General features: G+C 47.7%; 1 protein-coding gene across 1 annotated transcript in view; it reads left to right on the top strand.

Moving 5' to 3' along the window:
- The window catches only part of CUNH9orf3 (chromosome unknown C9orf3 homolog), a 320,137-nt gene that overhangs the window by 212,197 nt on the left and 82,174 nt on the right, over positions 1 to 25,766 (top strand). The window contains exons 10-11 of the mRNA XM_023764898.1: positions 1,489 to 1,532; positions 10,937 to 10,997. Coding sequence (XP_023620666.1) covers positions 1,489 to 1,532; positions 10,937 to 10,997 — 105 coding nt within the window. The remainder of the gene's footprint in view (positions 1 to 1,488; positions 1,533 to 10,936; positions 10,998 to 25,766) is intronic.

Below are 25,766 nucleotides of genomic sequence, written 5' to 3'. Positions count from 1 at the left end.
CACCCATAAACTCATAGAAAGGGCTGGCAGGCTTCGCCAATGTGCGATGGCTTTGCCTCATGTGTTGATAGAAGAAGAACACCTTGTCATACAAATTGTTTGCAGATTTCCAGTCCTCCGTGCTTCCATCTGTTTGTAATCCCAGGGTCTGACCTGCTGCTTCCATCTCACATTCTGAGTTAAATGGGTCTCATCAGAGCCTGCACTACCGGGATCTGTAGGCTGGGGGGATGTGGGGGTGGGGCTTCCATCCAGGGATGTTCATTTGGCAGTGCCAGAGCTGGTCATCTGAGCTCTTGCAAGGACCTGCTTTACAAGATTGTCAGTTTATTCAAAGAAAAACTTCAAGTGTAGATCCCAAAAACGTTACAGGTTGTTCTTGTTTGCTGCATGTTCTATATTTTTTCCGAAGTGTATCTTGTCAAATCTTCAGATGGTAGGAGGTTTAATTTAGCAAGTAAAAATGCACAACACCAGGTTAAATTTGCATTTCAGATAAACAGCAAATACTCTTTTAGTGTAAGCATGCCTCCAATTTAACTGGGCATCCAATATTGTATCTGACAAACCTGATTGAAGCCAAATCAAGATTCTAGAATGAGATGGACTGACATGGTTGGTCACAATGTTCAAGGTGCAAATTAAATATAAATGATATTGAACATTCATATGTGGTTTTTTTAGGCCTTATGGTATTGTGGTTATGTTTTAAAAGAGTCCTTATATTTCAGAGCAATTTACTGAAACATTGATTGGTGAAATTATGTCATGTTTGGGGTTCGCTTCTAAATAATACAAGAGGCAGATAAGTGGATGGGGCATATTGGCTGTGGGTTGATGGGTACATGAAGGTTAATTATACTCTTTTGTCTTCTTTTGAATGCGTTTGAAATTTTCCATAGTAGAGGAAACAATGAGTGTGTGTAAGTCATGTCTTTAGGTTTAAAAAAGTTATTATTGAAACATCCTAGGTGTCAGTGGCGCTAGGAGAGGCTGCAGGCGGAGCCAGGGAACCGGAACCATTCTGGCTGTAGCCCTTGGTTCCTCCCCGGGGACGGCCGGGGATAGTCATGTCTTGAGCTCTGTCATTATCTTTCCAAAGAGCAAAGCAAGAAAGTTGCAAGTCACTCACCAGCCTCTCAGCACTGAGGTCTTTCAGTCCGTAACAGGGCTCATGACGGGGACCGGTTAGGTGGGGGACAGAGCTTTCTGGGGGACAGCCTTTTGAAAATACATAGTTGAGACATGAAATGAAATAAACTGTTGCTTTAGGTCAAAATAACAAACACTACATTTTTCCATTTGTTTGTGGTTTTCACAAAACAAATCTCTTTACCTGATTGGACTGAAGCGCCGTAATTAATACATCGGGCACATAGTCCAGTGATCCAGCATGGGCCCAGCTTCGCGAGCAGGTGAGCTGCCGGCAGCCGGGGGCAGTGACACATCGATGGACATTTTTCATGGTTTGCTTTTTTCTTATTCCAGGATTTCCTTCAAATGCTGTTGGAGAACATCCCAGAAGAAAAAAGGTGAGGACCAACTTAGGAATTAAGAGCCTCGTTTTACTTTTAATGTTAAAAACGACCCTGCCATTGTCTGGCTTACTAAACTGAGGAAGTTCAGTCTTCCTCTCTTAATAGAGGCAAGGACCTGGCCCAGCCAGCAGGAGTCCTGGGAGCATCAGCCAAAGTTAGAAATGGGCTCATGTGAATAGTGGGAGCTAGTGGGCACAGCAGGGATTCCCCAGAGTTGCCCCCCCCCCCTCCAAGTGGTATATGAGGCAAGTCAAGGACACAGTGTGGCCTCAGCTGCTGTGGAAAGAGTGGCAGAGAGAACGGTCCTAAAGCCCCGGGGGCTGTAGAGAACATGGCTCCATACAAGGAAACACTGTTCAGTTGAAGGTGAAAGGTGGGGTAGTAACCAAAGCCTGGGATTTGAAGTCGGGCTCTTCAAGGTTCTAACCCAGCTCTGCCCCTTCCCACATATAACATTCGGATCAGGTCACTTCGTCCCTCCAAATTCCTGTTTTCTACCCTCTGGCAGGCTTTCCCGGAGGATCAAAGGGGATAACACATGAAAAGTAGGTGCTCAATTAATGATGGATGTAGTTAGAACAATAACAGCTTCTGTGCACCAGGCACTTTCGGGATCTGCTTACAGATATCATTGGCTCCCCATTACAGCACTCCGCCTCCGCTGCTGCCGCCGCCTCCTCCTTTTTCTTTTTCTTCATCGTCATCATGATTATTTTAAGCCAATACTTCATGGGAGGTTACTGTTTGCAGGCGCTCAGTTAATCCTCTGAACATTGCTACCTGGGGCGTTGTGTTTTATTGCTGTTTTACCAGAGGCCTGAGGTGCCGAGGGCTGAGTGAGCAGCCAGGGCGTCACAGCTCCATGTGGCAGGTGGGCTCTGCTCCCAGGAGGCCTGGCTCTGGAACCTCTGCTCTTATCCACAGTGTCCCACGTGAAGAAACTGAGGCTCCCAGAGGCGGAGTAACTTAAAGATCCCTTAGTGAGCAGGGGAGTGAGCCCGGTGTGGAGTGAGGCTGTCTGGGCCTCGCCCATGCTCTTTGCAATGCAAGCTCGCTCTGGAAAGAGGGAGACCTCGTCCTGGGAGGGGCCCAGTTTTAGTCTAGCTCCTCCTAGGGGATTCCGGGGGGGTTTAAGACCTATAGCAAAGTTTGGATTAGATTCATTCCAACCTTTTCTTTCTAATTTCCTATCTTAATTTGGGCACTAAAAGCAAATACCCTGAAACATAATTTCTAATAGCAAAATTGGTATTCAAACATTAAAGGGGGCATCTTGGGAAATTAACATTTCTTTCAAGAAGAGCCAGTATTACTCTCCTTCCTGACCCACAGTTTTAGCCATGATTTTATGCTCGGAGGAGATTTCCAAATGTGGAGACGAATCCCTGCGCACAGACATTGACTTGGACCCAGGCGAGGCCAGACACCTCCATGTCGACCGCCTGCCTGTAGGCAGCCCGATGTGGGGGTCGTGAGGGTCAGGTGTCAGGACTTGTGCTGCCAGGAGGTGACATGAAGTTCAGGGAGGATCTGGGGGCCATGAGGGCGTGGAGAGTTGTTCTTCATCTTCTGCCGTCTACCTCCAGTTCTTGCTTCAACAGTTAGAAATGTTATTAGGCTTTTTTTTTTTCAATCAGATGGGAACTCACACAAATTAGTGCATCATACAGAATTAACATAGCCATATCATTTGTTAAATTCCTTAATGTACCTCTTTCTGCTCCTGCCTTTGATGCTGAAGGAAGTCTTATCCAGGGAGAGTGCGTGGGCTGCACAGTCATTGGCTTTTCCAGGAGGCCGCTCGAAGGAGGTGTGGCTTGTTTGGGAAGGTCTGAAACGTTTCGGATTTACCATCTTTTATTTTTAAACAGAAATGTGGGTTTTTGTCATGCAAAAATCACATCAGAAGTGGTCATTATTCCTAAGGCCAAGAACAATAATTTACCTGCAATATTTTTCCCTTTTTCTTGTGTACCTGCCTGGAATAACTTTCCAGGTCCTCTGATAGGATGGAGTGCTTTCCCTACGCACTAACACCGAATGAAACAAGAAGAAAACTAATAGAAATTGTGTATTGCCTTGTCACCAAAGTCTGTTTCTGAGCAATGACTCTGCATTCTTTCAGAACTTCTTAGGGCACAAATATAGTCATTTTCATGGATGCAACGAAGTGCCTTATTAGTTGGGGAAGTCTTTCTTTTCATCCTCTTCCTAATAAGGGTATGGAGTTCACTTGGACGGTCCTAAGCCTGCTGGTTCTGGGGGACCCGGATATTATCATTGTGAATATGTATGGAGGTGACACACTGTGGGCCCACAAAGAGGCCTTTGTCATGATGTGGAAGCTACGAGCAGCATCTCTGTGTGACAGTGGCCAGCGGCACCCACCTCCTTCCCTCTGGGGGGATGCCTCTCCCAGGGAGGATCATGTTCTGGCCAATAGGTTTAAGCTCCTTTTAAAAATTCTCCCTAAAAGTTAGGGCAATTTCTTTCCTACAGTGAACGTATTTCAGCAAGTGTCCTGGAATACTTTTTGAAACTCAGCCATCTTTCCTGCTAACTAATCTCAGAATCAAATTCAGCTATTGAAACAGACCGTCTACCCTTTTACCTGTGCAGCATATTGTACCAATTTTATCTACTTCTCCCAAGCAGATGAAGGCCCCAAACCTGGGCCCTGAGCCCCTAATCGTTGGCCCTACTGCAAAATGATTCTCAGGCGCATCTGTTGGGCACATGAGCCGTTCTGTAGGGCAAGGGTTTTCAGATCAGACCCGCCAGTCAGGGTTCAGGGGCTGTCATGCTGCTTTTGCGTTGTTCTCTTGCTTCAGTTAATTTAACATTCTCTATTGAGCACCTTTCCTACCGGGTGGGGTGCTAGGCTGGACACGAGGGAGCAGAAAGGAATAAATCCCATGCCCCGCCCCCAGGGAGCTCCTAGTTGAGCTGCAGGCATACCCGAAGCAGAGCACTGGGACTCTGTGTGGGAAGTGCTCTGGGGAGCTTCCCAGTCCTGAGTGCACAGAGAAAGGGCTCATCAGCCCTCGCCTCCAGCCTCCAGGCAAAGAAGTACCACTGGAGGTTTTAGGTAGGGGAGTGCCACCAGCAGATTGGAGAGGTACTCTGGGGTGGGGGCAGCATGGGAGACAGATGGACGTGGGAGAACTAGAAGTCAGGAGACCAATTAGACCAGTACAGCAGTTCGCTGGAGAGATCTAGAGCTGGAACGAGGGCAGGGATGCTGGCGGTGGCAGTGTAACAGGCAATCGGAGATTCCGGAGATGAGACTTGGCTGATGGGTTGTGAAGTTGAATGGAGGCCTCCAGCATGAAGTTGGCCTTTCCTTCAGAGCCTCTCAGTCACTGAAGTTGCAATGGAAATACGGGGGCCCTGTTTTGTCTGGGGAGCCGGTGTGGTGCAGAGGGGATGGGAGGGGCAGTGTTTGGAAGTGGAAGCAGGAGATGAAGAGTTGTGTTTTAGACATTGTCAGTGAGAGGTTTCTGTTTAAAAGATGATGTTTAAGAGACTACGGGAAGGAAAGGCTGGAAGTGCTTGGAAGGAAATGGGGACAAATCCGGGGCCCTGGCCTGCCTGGCGAAAGCTCACTCCTACGGTATCGACAGCAACCAGTTCTTTCTTTGCTTGTCAATGACTGGGTCTGTGTGTGCGTGTTCACCTGTTAGTTTCATTCAGTGCTTTTCCTCCCCCGCGGCGCTGGGCGTACTTGTTTTATAAATGTTAAGTCAGCAACCTGCATTATACACCCCAGCACAAACTGCTTGTTTAGATCAAGAAAGTAAATAACTGTGTAAAGTTGAGATGTGGGCTAGTTGCAGAACAAGAGCACTTTCCGATTCAGACCCGAGCACTGAAGGCCCAAAGCTCGCCTCCGTCTAGTACCCGCGCCCCCAAGGTCTTTCCATCCATCCTTCAGTTCAAGCGGCAGCTGGGCCATGTGCTTTCCTTAAAGATGGGGATAGAACATGACCTTTAGAATCCCACGAGGCAGAAGACGGGAGTAAAGAGTGAAATGTCAGTAAAGACATTTCTCCTGATCAACACGACGTTGATAGGAACAAGTAGCAGATGTGGCTGATACTCCACCCTCAGAAATCAGCTGAACGAGCAGTGCGGCATGCGCCATGCCATTTCCACGCAAGCCTGGGTCTATTTCTTTGTACTTTAACGTCACAAAGAGACAAGCAATTGCTCACTTTGTGGCTTCTAACCAACATCTTGCCAGGACTTCTGACATATTCTCTCCCTTGCTGCAGTAACCACGTGTGAACACATTCATAGCTCACAGGGACTGGAGACAGACCCCTGCAATGCAATCGCCTTCCGGGACACAGGAGTCCGGAGAAGGCTGTTCTCCAGCCAGAGGGTGGGCCCGCTGCTGCTGTGGAGGCCCCGGAGGCCTCAGTCAGGAGGTGGAGTGCTGCTCACAGGCCCAGAGCTGGAAGGCATGCAGCGAGGGCCTGTGTGCTTGTAGCTATCTGTAGGGAATCAATTTCCATAGCGATCAGACATGCAGGAGAGTAATTTCCTGTAAGTCCTGGGTCCCGGTGAAGTGGAAATGCTCCTGCTCGTCTGTGGTGATGATTCGAGCCACATGACCTCAGGGGGAAACAGCCCCCAGGGCTCGGACTCTGAGTGTCTGGGTGAGAAAAGCCGACCTGCGGCTTCACCACTGCGGCAGATCCTTGTCCAGACCGAAAATTCACCCGCAGTCACGTCAGTAGTTGGGACCAAAACGCAAAAACTATGTACGTGCGTTATTTTATTTTCCTCAAACACATAGTCCATTTCTTCCCTGAATATTGAACATTTTCACGCTGTGTCTCATAATTTCCGTGGGAGGTAAGGCCCCTTAGAGGACCTATAATTTTTTCTAGCAGCTGGAGTTCATGCTTTCATCTTCTTCTCCGAGTTTAAGACCTTCGTCCACGTCAGCAGTCCACAGGCCGGGGTGGGTGCGGGGTGATGTCTGCACGGATGTTGGGAGTCCGGAAACCCGCCTTGTCTTCAGCCTTTTGTCTGGGTTGACGTTGGCCACTCTTCTCATGCTTAGTTGCTCCATCTGCTAAAAAGCCACACCCAGTTGACACCCACTTTACAAGGATAATATGAAGAGTGAAGTAATAATGGTTATAAGATGCTTCAAACCTTCCCAAAGGAAAGTGATCTGAAACTTCCCTCAGAGGGGAGTGTCTTCTGCTCCTGCGTGCAGCTGAATGATGAACCCTCCTGCCCTCACACCTTTGCCCCTCCCAAGAATTTCCCCATCTCTTCAGAACTCTAATCCAAGGGCAGGCAAACAGGCCACCTTCAGTGCAAGATGGAGGGGTCAGCGTTGTTTGGAGCAGGCTTGTCTGCACCATAAATCATAAAGCGATGCATCGTGACACCTGGCAATAATATTGGTTTTGCACAGATATTAAATGAGATTTTTTTTTTTAGTGTATGGTACATAGAAGATGTTCAATGAGCAATATTTTTAAAAATATTATTTATTTTTAAGTTACAGTTGATGTACAATATTATATTAGTTTCAGGTGATTAGACATTTATATAACTTACAAAGTGATCACCTCAATAAAATTAGTACCCATTTGACACCATATATAGCTATTACAATATTATTGACTATATTCCCTATGCTGTACTTTACATTACCATGTCTGTGCTGTAGCTACCAATTTGTACTTCCCAACCCCTTCACCTTTTCATCCATCCCCTCAACCCCCTCCAGCTGGCAACCATGAAAATGTTCTCTGTATCTATGAATCTGTTTCTGTTCTGCTTGTTTGTTTATTTCATTTTTTAGATTCCACATATAAGTGAAATCATCTGGCATTTGTCTTTCTCTGTCTGACTTATTTCACTCAGCACAACACCCTCTAAGTCCATCCATGTTGTTGCAGATGACAAGATTTCATTTCTTTTTATAGCTGAATACTATTTCATTGTATATAAGCACCACTTCTTTATCCAATCATCTGTTGATGGGCACTTAGGTTACTTTCATATCTTGGCTATCTATATAATAAAAGCCTAAGCGACTGTTATGGCGGAACAACCAGAATGACCAGTTGCTATGATGCACACTGACCACCAGGGGGCAGATGCTCAACTCAGGAGCCAAGATAGGCCATTTGTATGGAAAAGCCACAAGAAAGGGTTTGGGTGAGACTGCAAGTTGGGTGGGGCAGTGTGTCAGGGAATCACCAGGGTGGGGAGAACTATGTTAGCCAGGCTGATGGAGATGCAGGTATGATGCTTGTCTGCTGGCTCTGAGGGGAGGGTTCAGCAAAGGAACAATGGCTTCTGCCAGGACTTCTGTCCGGAATAAAACTGCGCACCCCAGCTCTTGCCTTGATTCCAAGCAATTCAGTTCCTCGTTGCTTGTCCCTGGTGCCCCAGTGTTAGAGCTTAGAGTGAGTCTGTCAGCGAGTCAGTCCATGTGTGGGCCCTTTAAGAGGAACACCTGGGACTCCAGCAGCCCTCCATTTCACTCAGCCACAATCTCTGCTGGTTTTTACAGCCAGAAGTTATGGGGACTTCTCTTCCAGACACTGGAACCCTGGGCTGGAGAGCCTGATGTGGAGCTGGGAACCCTGGCTCCTCAGGGGGGACCTCTGCAGCTGAGATCTCCTTCCCAATGTTTAACCATCACACGTGGGGGTGGGACCGGCCCATTCCATGTCCCCACCCCTCCTATTGATCTTGATGTGGCTGCTTCTGGATCTACGTAGTTATAGGACTCCTGTTCAGCTAGATTTCAGCGGTTCTGCATGATGGTTCTGTAATTTAGTTGTAATTTTGATATGGTTGTTGCAGGTTCTGAGTACTGCATTTACTAGTCTCTACGCTGACATCTTGATCAGATCAATAGTTATTCCTTTAGTACCCTTTGTTGGCAGTGACAGAGGAGTTTGTTCTGTTTTTAGTGCCGCTGTATAATGGTATCTGTGTGTGCAGATACTGAACATGGCAAAGCAAAATGTGCCTTAATATTTTCCCACGAAATAACCTTCACAGTTGGCCTGGCCAGTTGTCCAGGTTGGAGACTGTAGCGCGGATGATACATGGTTGTAGACATGCTATGGAAAGTCACCCTGCAGAGAGTGACGGGGCCCACTGTTTGACTCCATCTTTCACCCCTCCAGCAGGACTCGCCATCACCACCCTCCGCTTTCATTCCCAGCATCTCACCTCCGTTTAGGTCCCTTCTCATCACCTCTCATTTGGACACACTCACAGCTTCCCCTTTGGCCTCCCTGCCTCCAGCCTCTTCTCCCTCAGTTAGTCTTCCTTGACTCTGTTCTGTTCATGCCATTCTGCAGCCTTGCTTCAGAGCCTCGTCGATGGAGCCAAAGCCCCGTGGCAGGACTTCAGGGCCCTCACAGCACGCCCGTGTCCTTTCTCACCTCATTCTGTGTGCCAGTCCAGCCGACTGTGCTGGCTTTTCCTGCCTGTGCTCCCCTTCCATTTCTACTGGCGCAGCCATCCCCCACTGTCAGGGCCAGCCTGACAGGTTGAGCCAGGCTGAGGCAGGGAGGTGGGAATTGAGAAAAGAAAGACAGGAAAGCGGGATCGGGAGGACTGCAGCTCATCCGAGGAACTACAGCAACTTTATTAAGCACGTAAAGCCTTTTATACACAACACACTGAATAGGAGGTCTGTCAAGAGGAATGTATTCTTTGTTCCTCTTAATCTCTAAGGGAGGGACAGAACAGAAGGACAAGTTCTCAGTACAGCATATCTCAGTAAATAGTTAAAGACTTCTTGGTAAGCCATGAAAGGCTGTTCTCATTCTACTGATAATCGCCATCCAAACAAGTCTGGGAAAACTGTGTGGGTAAGGGTCCCAGCCTTGCTAGCCCCTTCAGGTGCAAGGACCTTGCCAGCTCACATCTGGCCCCCAACACGCCACGATGGTTGGAGCCTTGCCTTCTTTAAGAACACTTCCCTAACGCACCTCCTTCCAGCTGTCAAACTGTAAGCAGCCCGGGCCTCTCCACACACGTGGGGCCCACGTCTCTCCACCAGCACAGGCAGCATTCTGACCCGTGTCCTGTGTCCCTGTCGGACAGCCTGGCCCTGGGCTCTCGCACCTCATCCTTCCACAGAGCCTTGTGCCGGGAGGCACCCGCCGAGTGTCTGCCACATGGAGAAAGCGCTGCCTGTCCTCACTTCTCCCCTGAGGACTTGGACCTCACTCCGTAATGGCATCCCAGCACTCGACTCCCCAGCCCCTCCCAGGACACCCCGAAAGAAGTGTCTTCGAGCTAAAGTTCCCCGAAGGAAATTTACGTCCCTGTCCTCTTTCGCCCTCCTCCCTGGGGATGCTCCACAGCTGTGCGCGGGCTTGCAGAACCCGTGGGAAATGGTGTGAAGTCGCTCCCCAGACTCCTCCTCTTCAGGATGTTTCATCCCAGTTCCCTGGCCCTCCATGTGGATCTAATGTGTTTGCCTCTTTGATCATCACCCATCTCTTTTCTACGTTGTTTCTAAACTCTCATCTTCCCTCCAGTTGAGGCGGGTTTAAGAATGCCATTTCCCCGGAGCGGCAGTCAGCCTCTTGCTACGAATGCATTTCCTGAGTATCCCTTGCAGGTTGGGTGACCAGAGCTTTGGGCCCAGAGCTCCAGACACAGGAGTGTCCCTCTCCAGCTGGAAAGGCCGCAGGTGAACGGCCCCTTGGAGAGGAGCCCCAGGGAAGGCGGGGCAGGGGAGAATTGGGCCCTGCCTCTGAGCCAGGGCAGACGATGTAGAGGCTGCAGAACCTCCACAGCTGCTCAAGCGCTGGGGTAGGAACCAGGCCCCAACCAGTGACATGCCCTCCTGGGTGCTGGGTAAGGTGGCGGTGGTCTGCATTCATTCCCAACAAGGGCAGGCCTTCACTGAGCATCTTGTCTTCAATGGAAATTATAAAACGTATCTTGCCTAGGCGGAGGCGGCTGAGGCAGCATCTGCGCCTCCCTGCGCTCCCACAGTGATCATGCGTTCCTGCTCGTCCTCGCTCATTGTCACCGTGAAGTTCCAATTTCATTTGGACGCACCCAGTAGGCACAGCTCAGGTTTCGTTTCGCCCCTCTTAGGAGGTGGTCGTGCCTGATGTGTCTGTGAACGTGCCCGGTCCCTGCACTGGCTCCCATCCCGGCGTTCCTCCAAGGGCGGGAAAGGCCCGAGGCCGGCTGCTCAGGTTCAGGTTCATACTCCACCGCAGAGTGTGCGGGGCGCGCTGCGGGCGCTGTGGGCTGTGGCAGCGGCTCTTCCTCAGAGAACAGCTTCTCTGACAGCCATGCTGTCCTGTGCCCGAATATTTGGAAAGACCCTCTGTCCTTAGTGCTCTATCTTCTAACCCTTTCCCTCTTGTTTTCTATTTGTAAAGGCTGGGTTTGTCTGTGGAAAGCATCTTCCGAGACTGGCTGGAGCGCCCGGGACTTCCCCAGGTGAGCCCGCCGCGCTTCTGGAGGGAGGAGAGCAGGGAGGTGTTTGCCTGTTAGAAATGGGAAAGAACCCGCACCGAGGCAGAGTCTCCCATCCCTACACCAGGAAGGCGATGGCCGGCCTCTGCCCCAGGTGACACTGTCCCGAGGATGCTGCCCGCCCTGGGCCGAGGGGATGGGAGCGCCTGCCATGTGCGGTGCGGATTTTGGGTGGCGGTGGCGGCGCCGGGGGCGGGGCGGGGGGGGGGGGTGTTTGCAGCTGGGGCTCCAGCTCTGTTCTTTGGATGTGGCCAGACAGTAAGCGGCCGCCGGCAGCTTCCTCTGACCTGCTCCCCATGGCTTCTCCATCATGGTCTGCCCCTCCATTTCCTCCTTGAGCTGGACATCCCTTCCTCAGGCTGGCTTCACACCCCAGTGACCGGCCAGATGCATTTCTGTCTTAGACACTGGGACCTGTCCCTATGAACTCCGTACTGTCTCCGAGCCTGGGGCAGCACGGGCCCCTCCCAGGGGGGCATTCTGGGTGGGCTGGTCAGAGGCCCCTGCAGGCCTGGAGCTCTCCCACCCGGCTGCCCACCATAGCATCCCCTCCACCCCTCGCCCCCGGGTGGAAGTGGACCCCCACAGCGGAGAGAACCCTCCCTGGACCCGTTAGCCCCATTAGCCTGCTCGTTTCTGGTTTCATGGCTGGTATGTGAGCTTCCCTTTGGGAGTGTCTGAATGTCAATGAATGTCTGTGAACCATGAAATTAAGGAGCAGGAGGGGGTGTTCTCCATTACCTTCCACCCCTCCTCACATCTTTGTGCTGCTCCACCACACGGGAATGTCGGCCACCAGCCGCCAGGAACTCATTCCTAGCAAAGTCGTATTGCCTTGGGCCACCTGTTAAAAGCTGTTTGTTTGGCCCAATCCTTCTGGAATCAAAAAGAGATTGAAATCCCGAGTCCTTAAAAGGCGAAACAAAGCAGGGGCGGGGAAGGCAGCACCTGGTCCTGGGAGGGCAGGGCTTTCAGCTTGCACTGATTATAATGAGCCTCTGATTTCTAAGAAGGTACCTTCCTATCCAAGCTGCTCGCTGAGTACGAAAATCTCAGGGAAACAGGGTGAGGCCATCTGATCCTAAAAAGCCAGCCTGGCCCTTGTTTTAGTGGGGGGGCGGGGGGCACCCCCTAGAGTCACTGCCTAGTGTGCCCAGGCGGGGCTGTTGCCAGGGTCCTGGACATTCTTAGCTGGGAAAAGTTGGGAGCTCAGAGAGCAGACTCCCAAATTTCCTGGATCCAAACAAGTCCGTGGAGTTCGGCAGTTAGTCCCCAGGGAAGAGCTCAGAAAGAGGCCTTAGCCAGGGCCCGGCCTCGGGCTGTGGGGGGCTGCCCTTCACTCTCAGGAGGCTCCCGATTTTCCCCCGAAGAGGCTGAGGCCTGCCACCAGCAGGAGATTTTGCTTTTCCTTAAAAGGGGGAAGGGTACCTGGAGGGGAGAGATTAGCCGCTGAGCCACAGGTTCCTTCCAAAGGTCTAGGTGCATTAGTGACAGCTTATTGTGTAGACAAGAATCTCTGCTGTCAAAACACAGCCAGGTGCGGCGAGGCCAGCCCAGCTATAAATTGTCTTTAAGACCCAACTGGTATTTCCTTGGGTGCTTAGCTGTTCAGTAAAAACAACAGCGTCCGGCAGGAAAGGGCCTGATTTAGTGCACTCTTCCCGCTGGTGAATGATCCGACGGCGCCTTTTCATCTCTGCCCACTCTCTGCCCTCATTTGTATGGTTTATGGTGATTGCCTGCCCGCCTCCTTGAGCGCTCCTTCTCCTTTCCACTTCGGTGCAAGGCCCTGGAAGGCGGGGCCCTCTGGTTGCAGGAGCCTGGGGTGAATGGGACACCTTGTTCTTTGTCTCCATCACTGTGATATAAAGTTACGGGTGTCTGGGCCTGGAACGACAGCCGGAGCCCTGAAATCGCTGATGCTCTTTGTTCTCATTAAAAATTCCTGCCCCCCAGCAGCTGAAGTCACTCGTGACAAAGGAGTCGCGTTCCACTGGTGAAGTTTTCATTCCGCGGGTTACAGTGGCTTTTTGTCTTCCTCAGGAAGGTGTGCCTTGTGGTTGGCCTTGATTTTCCTTTCTGGCCACATTGAATGGAAATCGTTTTTAAAATGTGGAAATAGCTTCACCAGCAATAAAAGTTAGCATGAGCCCCAAAGAAGTAAAAGCAATTGGATCCACACCTCCTTAAAGAGCACCCAACCCCATAACCTTTGGGTTTGCAAACAGATTAAAATTGATTCTACCATTGGTATTACAGATTATTTCCTTTCATGGCTTTTTTTTTCTGATTATAGAAGTATTACATATGTATTTTGGAATATAAAGAAGTTTGTAATAAAATAAAAATGACCCAGAGATAGTTTTTAAAATTAATCCTTTCAGTCCTTTTCCAATACGAATATGTAGTTTACCCTTTTCTTTGTCTCCCTTTTTAAAAATAAAAGTAATATCTCCTCTGTAGCCAGTTCAAGCAGGAGCAAAATACACAGCATCAAAGGCCTGGCCCTTCAGTCGCACCCACCAGAGGAAGCCACGCTGGTCACAGTTCGCATCTCCCTGCCACACGTGTCTGTGTCCGCTCCACAGCATGGAGGTGCATATTCAAAACACAATTGGAAGTCTTCACTTAAAAATACACCTGAAGCAAGTGGTGTAGGGAAAACAGGACATGTATCTGTTCAGTTTTGGACCACATTCTTTTGCCACATACAAAATTAAACTCATTTACATCAGTTTAAATGTAATGAGATTTAAATGTAAGACCTGAAACCATCAAACTCCCAGGAGAAAAAATAGGCAGTGAATTCTTCAACATTATTCCTGGCAATAACTTTTGGGGCAAGGGCAACAAAAGAAAATAATAAACAAATGGGACTACATCAAACTAGAGAGTTTTTGCACAGCAAAGGAAACCATCAACAAAATGTAAAAACAACCCACTGAATGGGAGAAGATATTTGCCAATGATACTTCTGGTAAGGGGTTAATATCCAAAATATATGAGGAACTTATACAACTTAACACTGATAAAAGCCCAATCCAATTTAAAAATGGGCAGAGGACCTGAATAGACACTTCTCCAAAGAAGACATACAGATGGCCATCAGACAAATGAAAAGATGCTCACTGTCACTAATCATGAGGGAAATGCAAATTAAAACCACAATGAGGTATCACCTCACACCTGTCAGAATGGCTGTCATCAATAAATCAACAAATAGCAAGTGCTGGCGAGAATGTGGAGAAAAAAGGGAACTCTCATGCACTGTTGATGGATTGTAAATTGTTGCAGCCACTGTAGAAAGCAGTATGGAAGTTCCTCAAATTATTAAAAATAAAGCTGCCATTTGATATAGCAATTCCACTTTTGGATATTATCCAAAGAAAACATAAGCACTAATTTTAAAAGATATATGTATCCCTATGTTCATTGCAACATTATTTACAATAGCCAAGATATGGCGGCAACCTAAGTGTCCATTGATAGATGAATGGATAAAGATATGGTGTATATGCAATGGAATATTAACTCAGCCATAAAATAGAATGAAGGAATGAAGTCTTGCCATTTTTGACACCATGGATGGACATAGAGGGTATTGTGCTATAAAATAAGTCAGAAAGACAAATGCCACATGATTTCACTTATATGTGGAATCTAAAAAAACAAAACAAATGAATAAACAAATAAAACAGAAACAGACTCACAGAGAACTAACTGATGGTTGCAAGGGGACGCAGGGGGAGGATTTTTAGAAAATGGTCCATAGGTCAGTTGTGTGATCTTCTGGAAAATTTTAAAAAGAGCAATTATTAGACTTTTAAAATATAACAGAAAAAAAAATCAATTTCCTATACTTATGTTGTCATAATCATTTTACAAGATATTAGATTTTATTCCATTGTGCTCTGGGTTGTGATGATCGTTGTGTTTGCCTGATTACCCAGAATGCTAACTAGCTGAAGAATAAAAACTATCTTCCGTACCTTGCCCATTTTAGAAGTGGGAAATTATAGGTCACTTTACTTTGTATTATAAAAAAAAAGGAGTCTTACATTTAATATTCTCCAGTAAATAGTCAGCAAGGGAAGCACCCCAAAGGAGCATGAAGAACATTAGGAGGTGAGCCTTTGTGTGCTGTGAGGTTTCCATTTCGGCTAATGGGGTTTGGTACGGAGGCCTCTGCCTCACCCGGGTTCTTACGTGCTCCTAAGGGCGAGAAGGAAACCTGGGGTCCTCGTCCTAGCCCCTTGTTTGGCAAACTGCGGCTCTCGAGCCACATGCGGCTCTTTGGCCCCTTCAGTGTGGCTCTTCCACAAAATACCACGTGCGGGCACACACGTACAGTGTGATTGAAACTTCGTGGCCCATGTGCAGAAGTCGGTATTCTGTGGAAGAGCCAGTATTTTGTGGAAGAGCCACACTCAAGGAGCCAAAGAGCCGCATGTGGCTCTCGAGCCGCGGTTTGCCGAGCCGCAGTTTGCCGACCACTGCCCTAGCCTGTTTGACTCAGTGGATAGAGTGTCAGCCCTCGGACTAAAAGGTCCCGGGTTTGATTCCTGGTCAAGGGCACATGCCAGGGTTGCGGGTTCGACCCCCAGTAGGGGGCGTGCAGGAGGCAGGCGATCAATGATCCTCTCTCATCATTGATGCTTCTCTCTCTCTCTCCCTCTCCCTTCCTCTCTGAAATAAAAATATATATATTTAAAAAACAAAACTGGGGTGGTTCAGGAACTTCCTAAGATTTTAGAGTTAGAGCTTTTCTTCAAAAATAAATGAAAGCATAACACAAAGTAAATATCTTAAGTAGTTTCCCATATTCCTCAATGCAATTCAAGAGCAATAATTTTTAACAGTTGCAAAGCCTTCTAATAAATAGTAACAATTTAATTTACTCAAACCTGCCCCCCCTCACCCCCCCGTTTCTAAGAAAGTTGCCCGTTCTGCTAAATTGACAGTTCTATAAATAGATTTTTATTTCTTTTTATCTCTGCCAAAGGTCTCCACCACTCCAACCCACATATGTGTATATTCCAATCTTCTTATAAAAGTTTTACATGCAAATACATTAGAAATAACTGCCCATCCAGCCTTTCTTCTGTACTTTGTATTTTTATTGCTCCAGAGCTCTCCGACTCCTCCCTTTCTTTGATTCCCTGCCCACATCCTGATCATCTTATGTACATATTTATTCATTTTCTGACTGTCTTTCCTGGTGCCTCCCCCAGTTTTTCATACTTTGCTCTAACTAGTGCCGTAGCTAATTGGTCTTTTAGCTGCCAAGCTGTCCCCCTCCATCACCGTCCACGGCAATGGAAGCGAGTCTTCCCCAACAGCTCAGACCTGTCCTCACCAGAAACCCGTTCCTCGTCAGCAGTGCCTGTAGAGCATGACCGTGGGCCTGCTGTTTCAGGCGGTCAGCAGAAATGCCCCCAAGGTAGCCTTTTAACTCCATTCGCTCCACTGCTAAGCATATGCCCAACCATAATCACAGTCAACAGGTACTAGTGAGTTTCCACACCAACCTTCCTTTGTATGTGACTTTCTCTCTCCTTGGAATGAATGCTTTCCTTTCTCTGCATTTCTCAAGTATAATATCCTGTTTTATATTGTTGCAGTTTGTATATGTGTCTCATACATCCCATCCCTCACCCCCAGAAACAAGGGTTGTGTCCAATCATCCTTGTCTTACCTGCTGTGATGTACAGGGCCGATCTCGGACTCACTGTTCTACATGCAGCCACCAAGTCACATGTGGTTATTAAGCACTTGAAAACTAGTGCACCTGGAGAGTTTAATTTTTAACTTAATTTAATCTCAATTTACATTAAAATCTAGTAATCCAGTTATTGTTTGGAGTAACTTAGGTTTGTGAATGAAATCCACTTTTTCAGCTGTAAATTTCATGAAATCAAATACAGAGCAACCATTTCTGATTAAAACTTAGCATCCAAATTGAGATGAACTGTGAGAACACATCCGATTTAGAAGACTTAGTACAAAAAAAATGAAGGTAATATATCTCATTAATCATTTTTAAATTATTGCTTATATCATAATATTTTGGACACATCATAACCCAATGTTTATATGCCCAATAAAACATATTATTAAAATTAACTTTAGCTGCTATACCTTACTTTTTAAACATGGCAGCTAGGAAATTGTAAATGACAAATGTGGCCGGCATATGTTCCTACTGGGCGGTGCTGCTCTAAGGCTATAGTTGAATTAAAACCTGAGTGCATAATGCCTTAGAATCACCACCGAATGGGCATCATTAAAAGCACCTGTGTTTTTTCAAACCTATGGAGAAAGAGAGCTGGCCATTCCATAGCCGCCCTGCCCTCCCTGCCCGCTCCGTGGAGGGGCGGGCTCGGCCCCACAGACACCCAGAGCAGCGTGATTCATCGCCAGCCCCGCTTGGGCCCTTCAACTCCCAGGCAGCCTGTGTCCTGAGGTACTAACAGGTGGCACTCTGGCGCCTGTGACCCTCACAGCCCTTGTGTGTCTTCTTTCTACTCTTTGGGAAAAGTGTTCAGCAGCCATTAGATGGCAAAATCGTGGGCAGCAGTGGCAGAGAGAAGCACAGAGAAGCCGGGTACTGGCCAGGCTCAGTGTCCTGGGAATAGGCAGCCATCAACTCCAGCTCCCAGACTTGCTCCTGATCGGAACGTAAAACAGCAGGTGACCGTGTCGCCTGGAAAATGCCACTTCTTTCCAAGCTGACACCTTCAAGTGGCCAAAGGCCACACAAGCAAATGATGGAAAACTTTTCAGTCTGGTAAGGGAAAATGCCGTTGTCACACAGTTGAGGGAACTTGATCTGATGTAAGGTGTTCTGTCACTGGAGCTCTTAGCACCGCGCAGGCGTCTTTTAGCACAGGTTAGGTGATATTAGCAACATGACTCTAAGGCCCATTAGGATACTCAGTCTCAGCGGTGCCTAGAGGAATTCTACATCTAATGGTCATTCAAGAAAATGGAGACTACTTATTTTGCAAATTCCAGAGAAATTATATTTTTCAAATTATATGTGCTGTGAGATCCTTGGTTCTTTTATATCAGTAAAAGCAGTTGCCATGATGTGCTGTGCTTTTGGGGACCTAATAATCTGGCTGTTATATTTGTCCATGGTTGGACTCTCTATGTGACTGAACACTTTGTCAGAGGTCCTTAGAGGTACAACACCAGGCCTCCGGCCTCATGGGGGCGAGGCCTGCCGTGGCGAGGAGCCGCCACAGTCACTCACCGTCTCTGCAAGCACCTGCCTTTCCCACAGACTTCTCAGTGGGGTGCACTGCCGGGCAGTGACAAGAAACGGGGTGCATCCTCCCAGAGAGAAGCTGGTACTGAAGGTCCGTGCTGGGCTTCTTGTTCAACACCGTCCAGACGGGCTGGCCTCTCACAGCGCAAGGCCCATGATGAAACAGGAGACATTTTCCTGTGGTGCCCTCTCTCTCTCCCTTCTAAAACCTGATTCCAGAAAGAACTGGAACCTCAGACAGATCCAGAAAGACCAGACTCATGTGCACAATGAGCATGTTAGTGTTTCCTCTCCTCGAGGTGGTCTTTGTACCTGTGGAGAGAAACCCAGCATTTGCTTGGTGGATTCAGGATAAACCTGTTGCTCTGCTTTAAACAGAAGGAAAAGGAAGCTGGAACCACTAGTTTTGAAGTCTGTTTGGCTCAATCCAGCTGGCGAAGGTGGATGGTAGTGGCCTGTGCACATACGGGTTTAATGAGGAAGTAAGGCTGGGTGCTTTCTAGAAGCATAGCTCGGCAGGCTGGGCGCGAGGCCGCAGGCCACCTGGCCAGCTAGGCCCAACCCTGTTCACCAGAGTCATCCAAGAAGCTGTTTAAACTACCAGCCTGGACTCAGCCCACACCTGCTGAATAAGGGCGCCTAAGGAGGCTCTGACATATAGATAGAATCTGAAATTACTTTAGATTATCTAAATTATCTAAACTTAGTCACTCAGAGAGTGAGTCCAACCATGGACAAGTATAACAGCCAGGTTATTAGAGTCCCAAAAGCACAGCACATTATGGCAACTGCGTTTACTGATATTAAAAAAAAAAAAAAAACAAGGATCTCATAGCACATATAATTTGACAAATATAATTTCTCAGGTATTATATCTAAAATCATATTCTGGAATATATTCTGTCAAAGGAAGTTTCCCTCATTTCTGAGTACAATCTAAACTCTTAGAATTCTTCAGTTTCATATTCTTCCTCAGAAATCCAAAGGTTTGGCTTTAGGGCTTAGTTTATAGATTCAACCAATATGCCAAGCCTTGTGTGGGGCAGTGGGCACACCAAGTGCTGCCTGTGAGCTCAGGGCCTGTGGGGGTGTCTGTAAATCAGCCTCTGTCACAGGCACGCGCAAGAGCCTCGGCCTCGCGTTGGGACCTGGAGGCACGCAGAGATCGGCTTCCCGTGTTTGCTGTGCTCGGCGGGGCTGAGGCTGAGCGCAGGAGAACAGCCGCTGGCAGGCGGGGCCTGGCCGCACTCACTGGTCACCAGTCGGCCAGCTCGTTGTGCAAGGGAAGCAGCGCAATTGTCCTCCAGGTGCACAGTCCGTGGGCCAGGTTTGACACATGGGCCTTACCTGTGACTGAGGCACTTTGTGTTTTTAGCAGGGTTGCTTTGAATCCAAATCAGCTTGGTCCCATCCTTGCCTTAGCTTTTACAAGAACCAGGAAGAGATAATAAATAACACAGCAGAGAGCCCTGAGCAGTGATGGCGTTTAATCTACTTAGTGACTGTTTGTTCTCTATTGGGCACAAATGTGCTTTGTGTGCACAGCAGTGTGACCCTCCCTTTCCAGGACTCTTTGTGAGTATGTGCCATGGGTATACATGCCCCGCTTGCATTTCGGTATTTCTAATGGTCGCCCTGTATACCCGACTGGATGCTTTGCATAGGAAATACTGGGCTTTCTTGCATGCAAGAGGCTGGTGTATTTTTTTGGTGAGAATGACTGTGAGTGTGTGCAGAGATGAGTGTAGGTCTTTGCCTTCTGAAAGATACAGCTGTCCCTCTCTCTCAGGATGGAAACAAATGAGACCATACGTACCAGGTCACCAAAGCAACAAAGGAGAAAAGAATTGGTTGAGCAAAAAAATATCTATGTACCTTCTAAAATCTAAAGCATGTAAGGGGTGTTTCCTATATCCTCCTCTTTGCTTTCCAAAACAAATCCTAACTGGAGGCAGCCAGCCAGGTCAAGGTGAGTCGGTGAATGTCGAACTGCCCAAGTCCAAACGCGTGGTTAAAAGTTCATTATTCGCCTGTGTGACAGCTGCCCACAGTTTATTGGTGCTCAGGCACGCGTGTGTCCAGCGCACGTCCAGAAGAGCCCACTTTCCAGGCCAGTCCTCAGCTGGGCCTTCAGGAGCTCCACAGCCACCGTCTCATTCTAAGGGGGGTCCACACAATTTGCTATGTGAAATGCAAGGCTGCATTGTTTTGAGGTGACCGAGCAGGAATGGACTGTCTCAGCCCCTGGGCTGTTCTCCGGAGCACGCTGCAGGGAGTGGTGCTCCGAGCTGTGATACCGCAGATGCAGCTTTGCAGGCAACTCCCCAGCCCTGAGCTCTATGTCTTAGTTTCCTTATCTGTAAAGGGTACATGTTCTGTTTAATTTAGTTAAGTGTGCTTGCCTTCTGAGTCCTCACTGCTTCTTTGGGGAGTGAGGGCAGCTGGCCTGATTCTGGGCCTGGTGCCTTGCTGAGCCTCTGAGAGGAGAGAGTCGGGATTGGCTTGTCCTGAGTCCCCCTTTCCTCCCTGGGAGCCGCTAAGTGGCCCTCAGACTGGAAACTTGCCCTCGGTTTGGCGTGGTAACGGGAGTCCTTCCGTGTCGTCCCGCGTGCTGTTTACCAACGTACGCGGCGGGGACCCCGTTGGGGCATCTCCTCTCTCCCACTGCAGAGCTGCTATTTGAAAGATTATTGGAGAAACCTTAAGCAATAATCAATCTGCAAAAGCATTTGTGCTGGTTGGTCAGTGAAGAAGAGGCACTTGCTTGTAATTCAGATCAATGTTTCACAGATGATAAACCTGTTTGACTAGTAGGAGATGAAACATTTTTTCTAGGGTTTTGTTTTATTTTTATTTTTAAAATTTATCTTTATTGTAGGTATTACAGATATCCACCCATCCCTTTTTTTCCCATTGACCCCCTTCCTCCCTGCACCTGCCCCTCCCAAGCCTTTGCCACTATTGTCTGTGTCCACAGGCTATGCATATATGCATATAAATTCCCCGTTAATCTCTCCCCGCTATCCCTCCACCCCCACCTTCCCTCTGAGATTCCACAATCTGTTCATGGTTCTATGGCTCTGGATCTATTTTGTTTATCAGTCTATTTTGTTCATTAGATTCCACATAGGAGTGAGATCATGTGATACTTGTCTTTCTCTGACTGGCTTATTTCGCTTAGCATAATACTCTCCAGGTCCCTCCATGCTGTTGCAAATGGTAAGAGTTCCTTCTTTTTTTACCACTGCATAGTATTCCGGTGTGTAAATGTACCACAGCTTTTTAATACCTTGAAATTTCTGCAAATTGGTAAGAACTGCAGGTGACATTTTCCATGGACAGTGGCAACTATTATTTCTAGGATACATTTGGAGACATAAACTAAGTAAGTACTCACTCGTTTATGTCTGTTGTCCGAAAGACCTGGGGGAAAAGCCCAGGGGCCTTTTGAAGGAAGGAATATCATTGGGGCCAAATGCTCCAGGAGCCATTTTTTATGCTGTTTTTATATTTAAATGATTAGAGTATTTGCCACTTTAAAAAATAAAAACAAGCAGAGCCAGCAGTGAAATGTTTCGGAGAAATCGCTCGGGTGGTCGCAGCATCGCTTGCAGCAGGATGGAGCCGTGTTCCTCATATTGAGGAAGCAGAACCTATTTGGGGTGAGGCAGAACAAGAAATGATCAAAGCCAGATGCTTTCCTAAAATTGTATTTTCAGTGCATTTATATGTCTGTTACAAAGTGTGCTACATGCTAAAAATATTTTCCTTTGTAGGTCAAAGGAAATTTCAGACCGCACTGAGGGCTGCATAGATCAGACGGTTTTTCTTAAGAGCGTTAAGGGCATCCTGGTTGTCATTATCCCCGGCTTCCCAGTATGACATTATTTATGCCCCAAAAGCTTCACAATTCAATTCTTCTTTAATTTCAGCCACTTTATTGGCTTGGAAATGCATGGAAGGGAGGGCAGAGTCAATACATCAGAGCTGGGGGCTAAGACTCCCGGGCGACAAGTGATGATGGGATTGGACTGGAGGGAGCGCCCTCACCCCCAGCCAGTTCCCGGAGGAGAGGCGCGGCCCCAGGTCTCAGGCCTCGCTCCAGGGTGCGTCTCCTCTCTGTGCTGGCTCCTTTCTCCTCCTTGTGCGCCTTCGCTTTTCATCCTCTGTGCAGCCAAGCAGAGATGCGTTCTCTTTAAGACTCTTCTTGTTCGCATTTATTGCCAAGTGGGCCTCTTCGGAGTTCTCAGTGGGTCTCTCCTCCCCAAACTGTATTTTTCGTCCCTGAGGTTGATTTTGTAATTGAGGGATGTCTGCCTGGGTTGGGCACAAATGCTTCTAACAAAAAGCTATAAATGGGTCAATCCAAGAATGTATAGGTCATGTAAAGCTCTATTACATTGTATGTTCATTCAATTCTTCCATTTCCCCTCTTCCCCCCAATATTCCGGATATACTGTTTTATATATTAGAACATCCACAATGAAAGAAAGGCTATCGCTTTATTGAGTAGGGTCTATGCTAAGTTCATTGAACATAATAGTTATTTACTTCTAGTCACAGTTCTAGAAGGTAGACATTATCATTATACCCATTTTATAGATGAGGAAACAAATCTAACTTAAAAGCCCAAGTTATTAATTCTTACATTGGTTTTAACTGCACTGTAGCTACTGGTAGGGTTTTAAGTGTGTTTGCATCTTGCACCTGGTCATGCTGGTGCCTTCAGAGAATGACGCCAAAATGCCCAGTTTCGTTTTCTGACCCTTTGGTAACAACAGCGGGCTTATTCTGAGTGTGGGGCCAGGGAGGGAATGATGTCCTCTCTCATCAGGCAGACCAGAAAGAGGTTCTGCTTCCTCACGCCCACCCATCCTCTGGGAAGGGACAGGCACTTGTTTGCAGTGGTTCAGACATGCCGTGTCGCTGCCGGTGCCATCCAATGGCATCACATCTGTGTGGCGGTCGGGCAAGGCTCTTTATTCCAAGGTCACAAATCAGTAACTTGAGACCTTTGGAAGATTATTCAGGTTCAAAATACCAGAAAGCCTTTTGTTTCGGAACAAGCATTTACTGGTCTACATGAACCACTGGCTTCATGTGCCACCTCATTTCATCCTCACCGATAACATTCTCTCCATGTCACCAGTTCAGAAAGGTGTGTGACATGCCCAAGGTCACACAGCTCCTCGGTGGCAGGGAAGGAGGGTACCGAGGTCTGAGTTCCCATCACACACGGCTTTGTGCAGAAACAGGTCAGCCACATTCTTAGGGCAGCGCTTAAAAAGACAGCAGCATATTTGTTTGTGCACTGGCATGGTTTTCAATGCCCTTGAACCTCAGAGAATAAGGCAGTGAAATAAATGCTCGAAGAGCAGGTGAACGTAACACAGTATTTACACTATAAATTGAAATCCATAATCTCAGGATTCTGCTCTGAGACCGTTGAAAATCACAGGGTTAGGGTGCTCACAGTAGACGTAGGTCTTCACCCCTTTTTTCATGAACAAAGAAGTCAGAAAGGACCAGGTGATTGTTAGGTTTTAAGAGAGTCTAATATACCTAATGTTAATATGAATATGTTAACTGGGTGGATTCTTAAATTCTGCATATTTAGGAGGTGTTTAGGTTGAGTTTAATAAAGCTCTAATGCTTCTTTTCCATCTCTCACTCTACTGAGCATAAAAGTGGTGTTGTGTGCAGAATGGCTGGGCTTATCCCTAGAAGAAAGAAGTTATGTTTGGTATCTAAAGAACAATAAGCGTTTGCTGCTTGGCTGATCAATGCTGGATCAAGTTCACATTCCCCACTCCTACTCTCCCACCTACACATGCAGGGGGTGGAAGCAGGGCCCAGGGAGGGAGGACAGATCCTCGCTTCGCAGAGAGGGAGGGAGATGTGAGCAGGGCTGTCCTAATATGGACACAGCTGGGCCTGGGCAGCATTCAATGCGGATTTAACCCCCTGCTGGAGGAAACCTCCCACAAAAGGTACAGAGATTAGCAGCCAATCAATTGGGCCCTTCCCATTGTTTTCCTGGAACACCTCTTACATGGATCTAAATGTTTGGTGAACAAACATTCTGGAAAACAGCTTTCTCAGATACTGTTTTTATTTGGGACAGCCACCCCACCCCCAACTGTGTGTGTGTGTGTGTGTGTGTGTGTGTGTATGTGTGCACGTGCGCCTGATCTGATAGAGGTAGGATTATTTAGGCTTATTCTTCTTTGTTGCAGATTGTGTCTTCATTGGGTACCTTTGGGAGGCCAGATCACAGGCAACCCAGTCTGAGTGCCGAAGTTGTTTTTTTTTGTTTTGTTTTTTTAATATATTTTATTGATTTTTCACAGAGCGGAAGGGAGAGGGATAGAGAGTTAGGAACATCGATCAGCTGCCTCCTGCACACCTCCTACTGGGGATGTGCCCACAACCAAGGTACATGCCCTTGGCCAGAATCAAACCTGGGACCTTTCAGTCCGCAGGCCAACGCTCTACCCACCGAGCCAAACCGGTTAGGGCTGAGTGCCGAAGTTTTAAAAATTAGACAAGCTAGAAAAAGAACAATGGTCATGCCGGGGTCCACAGGCTCCCGAAGCCCCGCCTCCTGTAAAGGGCTCCCCTGTGCACTATTCACAGGACCACACCCGCCCATCTCAGGGCATGACCGAGGGATGTCTGCTTTCCATGCTGTGAAATGTCAATGCAGGTGTTTGTGATTTTAAGTAATTAGTAAGTAATATCTTTTGGAAGGCATTTCCAGAGCAGTTGTCCTGTAGCATCAATGTACTGTGTCTTTTCTAAACAAGGAAGTCCATGTGGTGAGAGCAGGGTGCCCAAGACTCAGAGGAAGTTCAACCTGGTGGCGTCCTGCATGGCACGGGAGCTTTTGCACACAGTGAAGGGTCTCTTGCATTGGTACACACTGTCCTCTAATCCTAGCCAATGGGCGGCAGCCATTGACATTATTAGAACGTTGTCTAGAGGGGATAACTGGGCAACACCGCTTCATACACACAGCCTTCCAGGTCAGCTCTGCATTCAGCTTTCCTAGAGGCAAGGATCCAGCCATATTAACCACGAACCTGCACAGGAACCTAAAAAGTGAACTAGCCGTTCATTCTTGCCTCCTGGGTATGTTGAGATCTTCCACTTCTTCTTAGTTCTTTTGTGTATGTGTGCACAGCTACTCTTGCCTCGAGTGTATTCCTAAGTGTAAGCTGTAAGAAATGCCATGTGGGCCAGCCTACCCAGAGCTGTGTCTGCTGTCTGCCCAAGGGCACTTACTGGAATAGGACATAAAAGGTGGTTGTCCTCTGTGGCAATTACCTTGAAATTTTGATGGTTGCCAAATATCTGGAATTTCTTCAAAATAACCTGTTAGAGTTGGGACATCATGAAAATGATCTAAACCAGTGGTTCTCAACACTGGCTGCACATTCGAACTATTAGGGGTGGTGGGGGGG

Source organism: Myotis lucifugus, unplaced genomic scaffold, assembly GCF_000147115.1.
Source record: "Myotis lucifugus unplaced genomic scaffold, Myoluc2.0 scaffold_360, whole genome shotgun sequence".
In the NCBI taxonomy this organism is placed as follows: Eukaryota; Metazoa; Chordata; class Mammalia; order Chiroptera; family Vespertilionidae; genus Myotis; species Myotis lucifugus.
The sequence above is the reverse complement of the archived record's forward strand: the minus strand, read 5'-3'. Positions and strand labels throughout refer to the sequence as shown.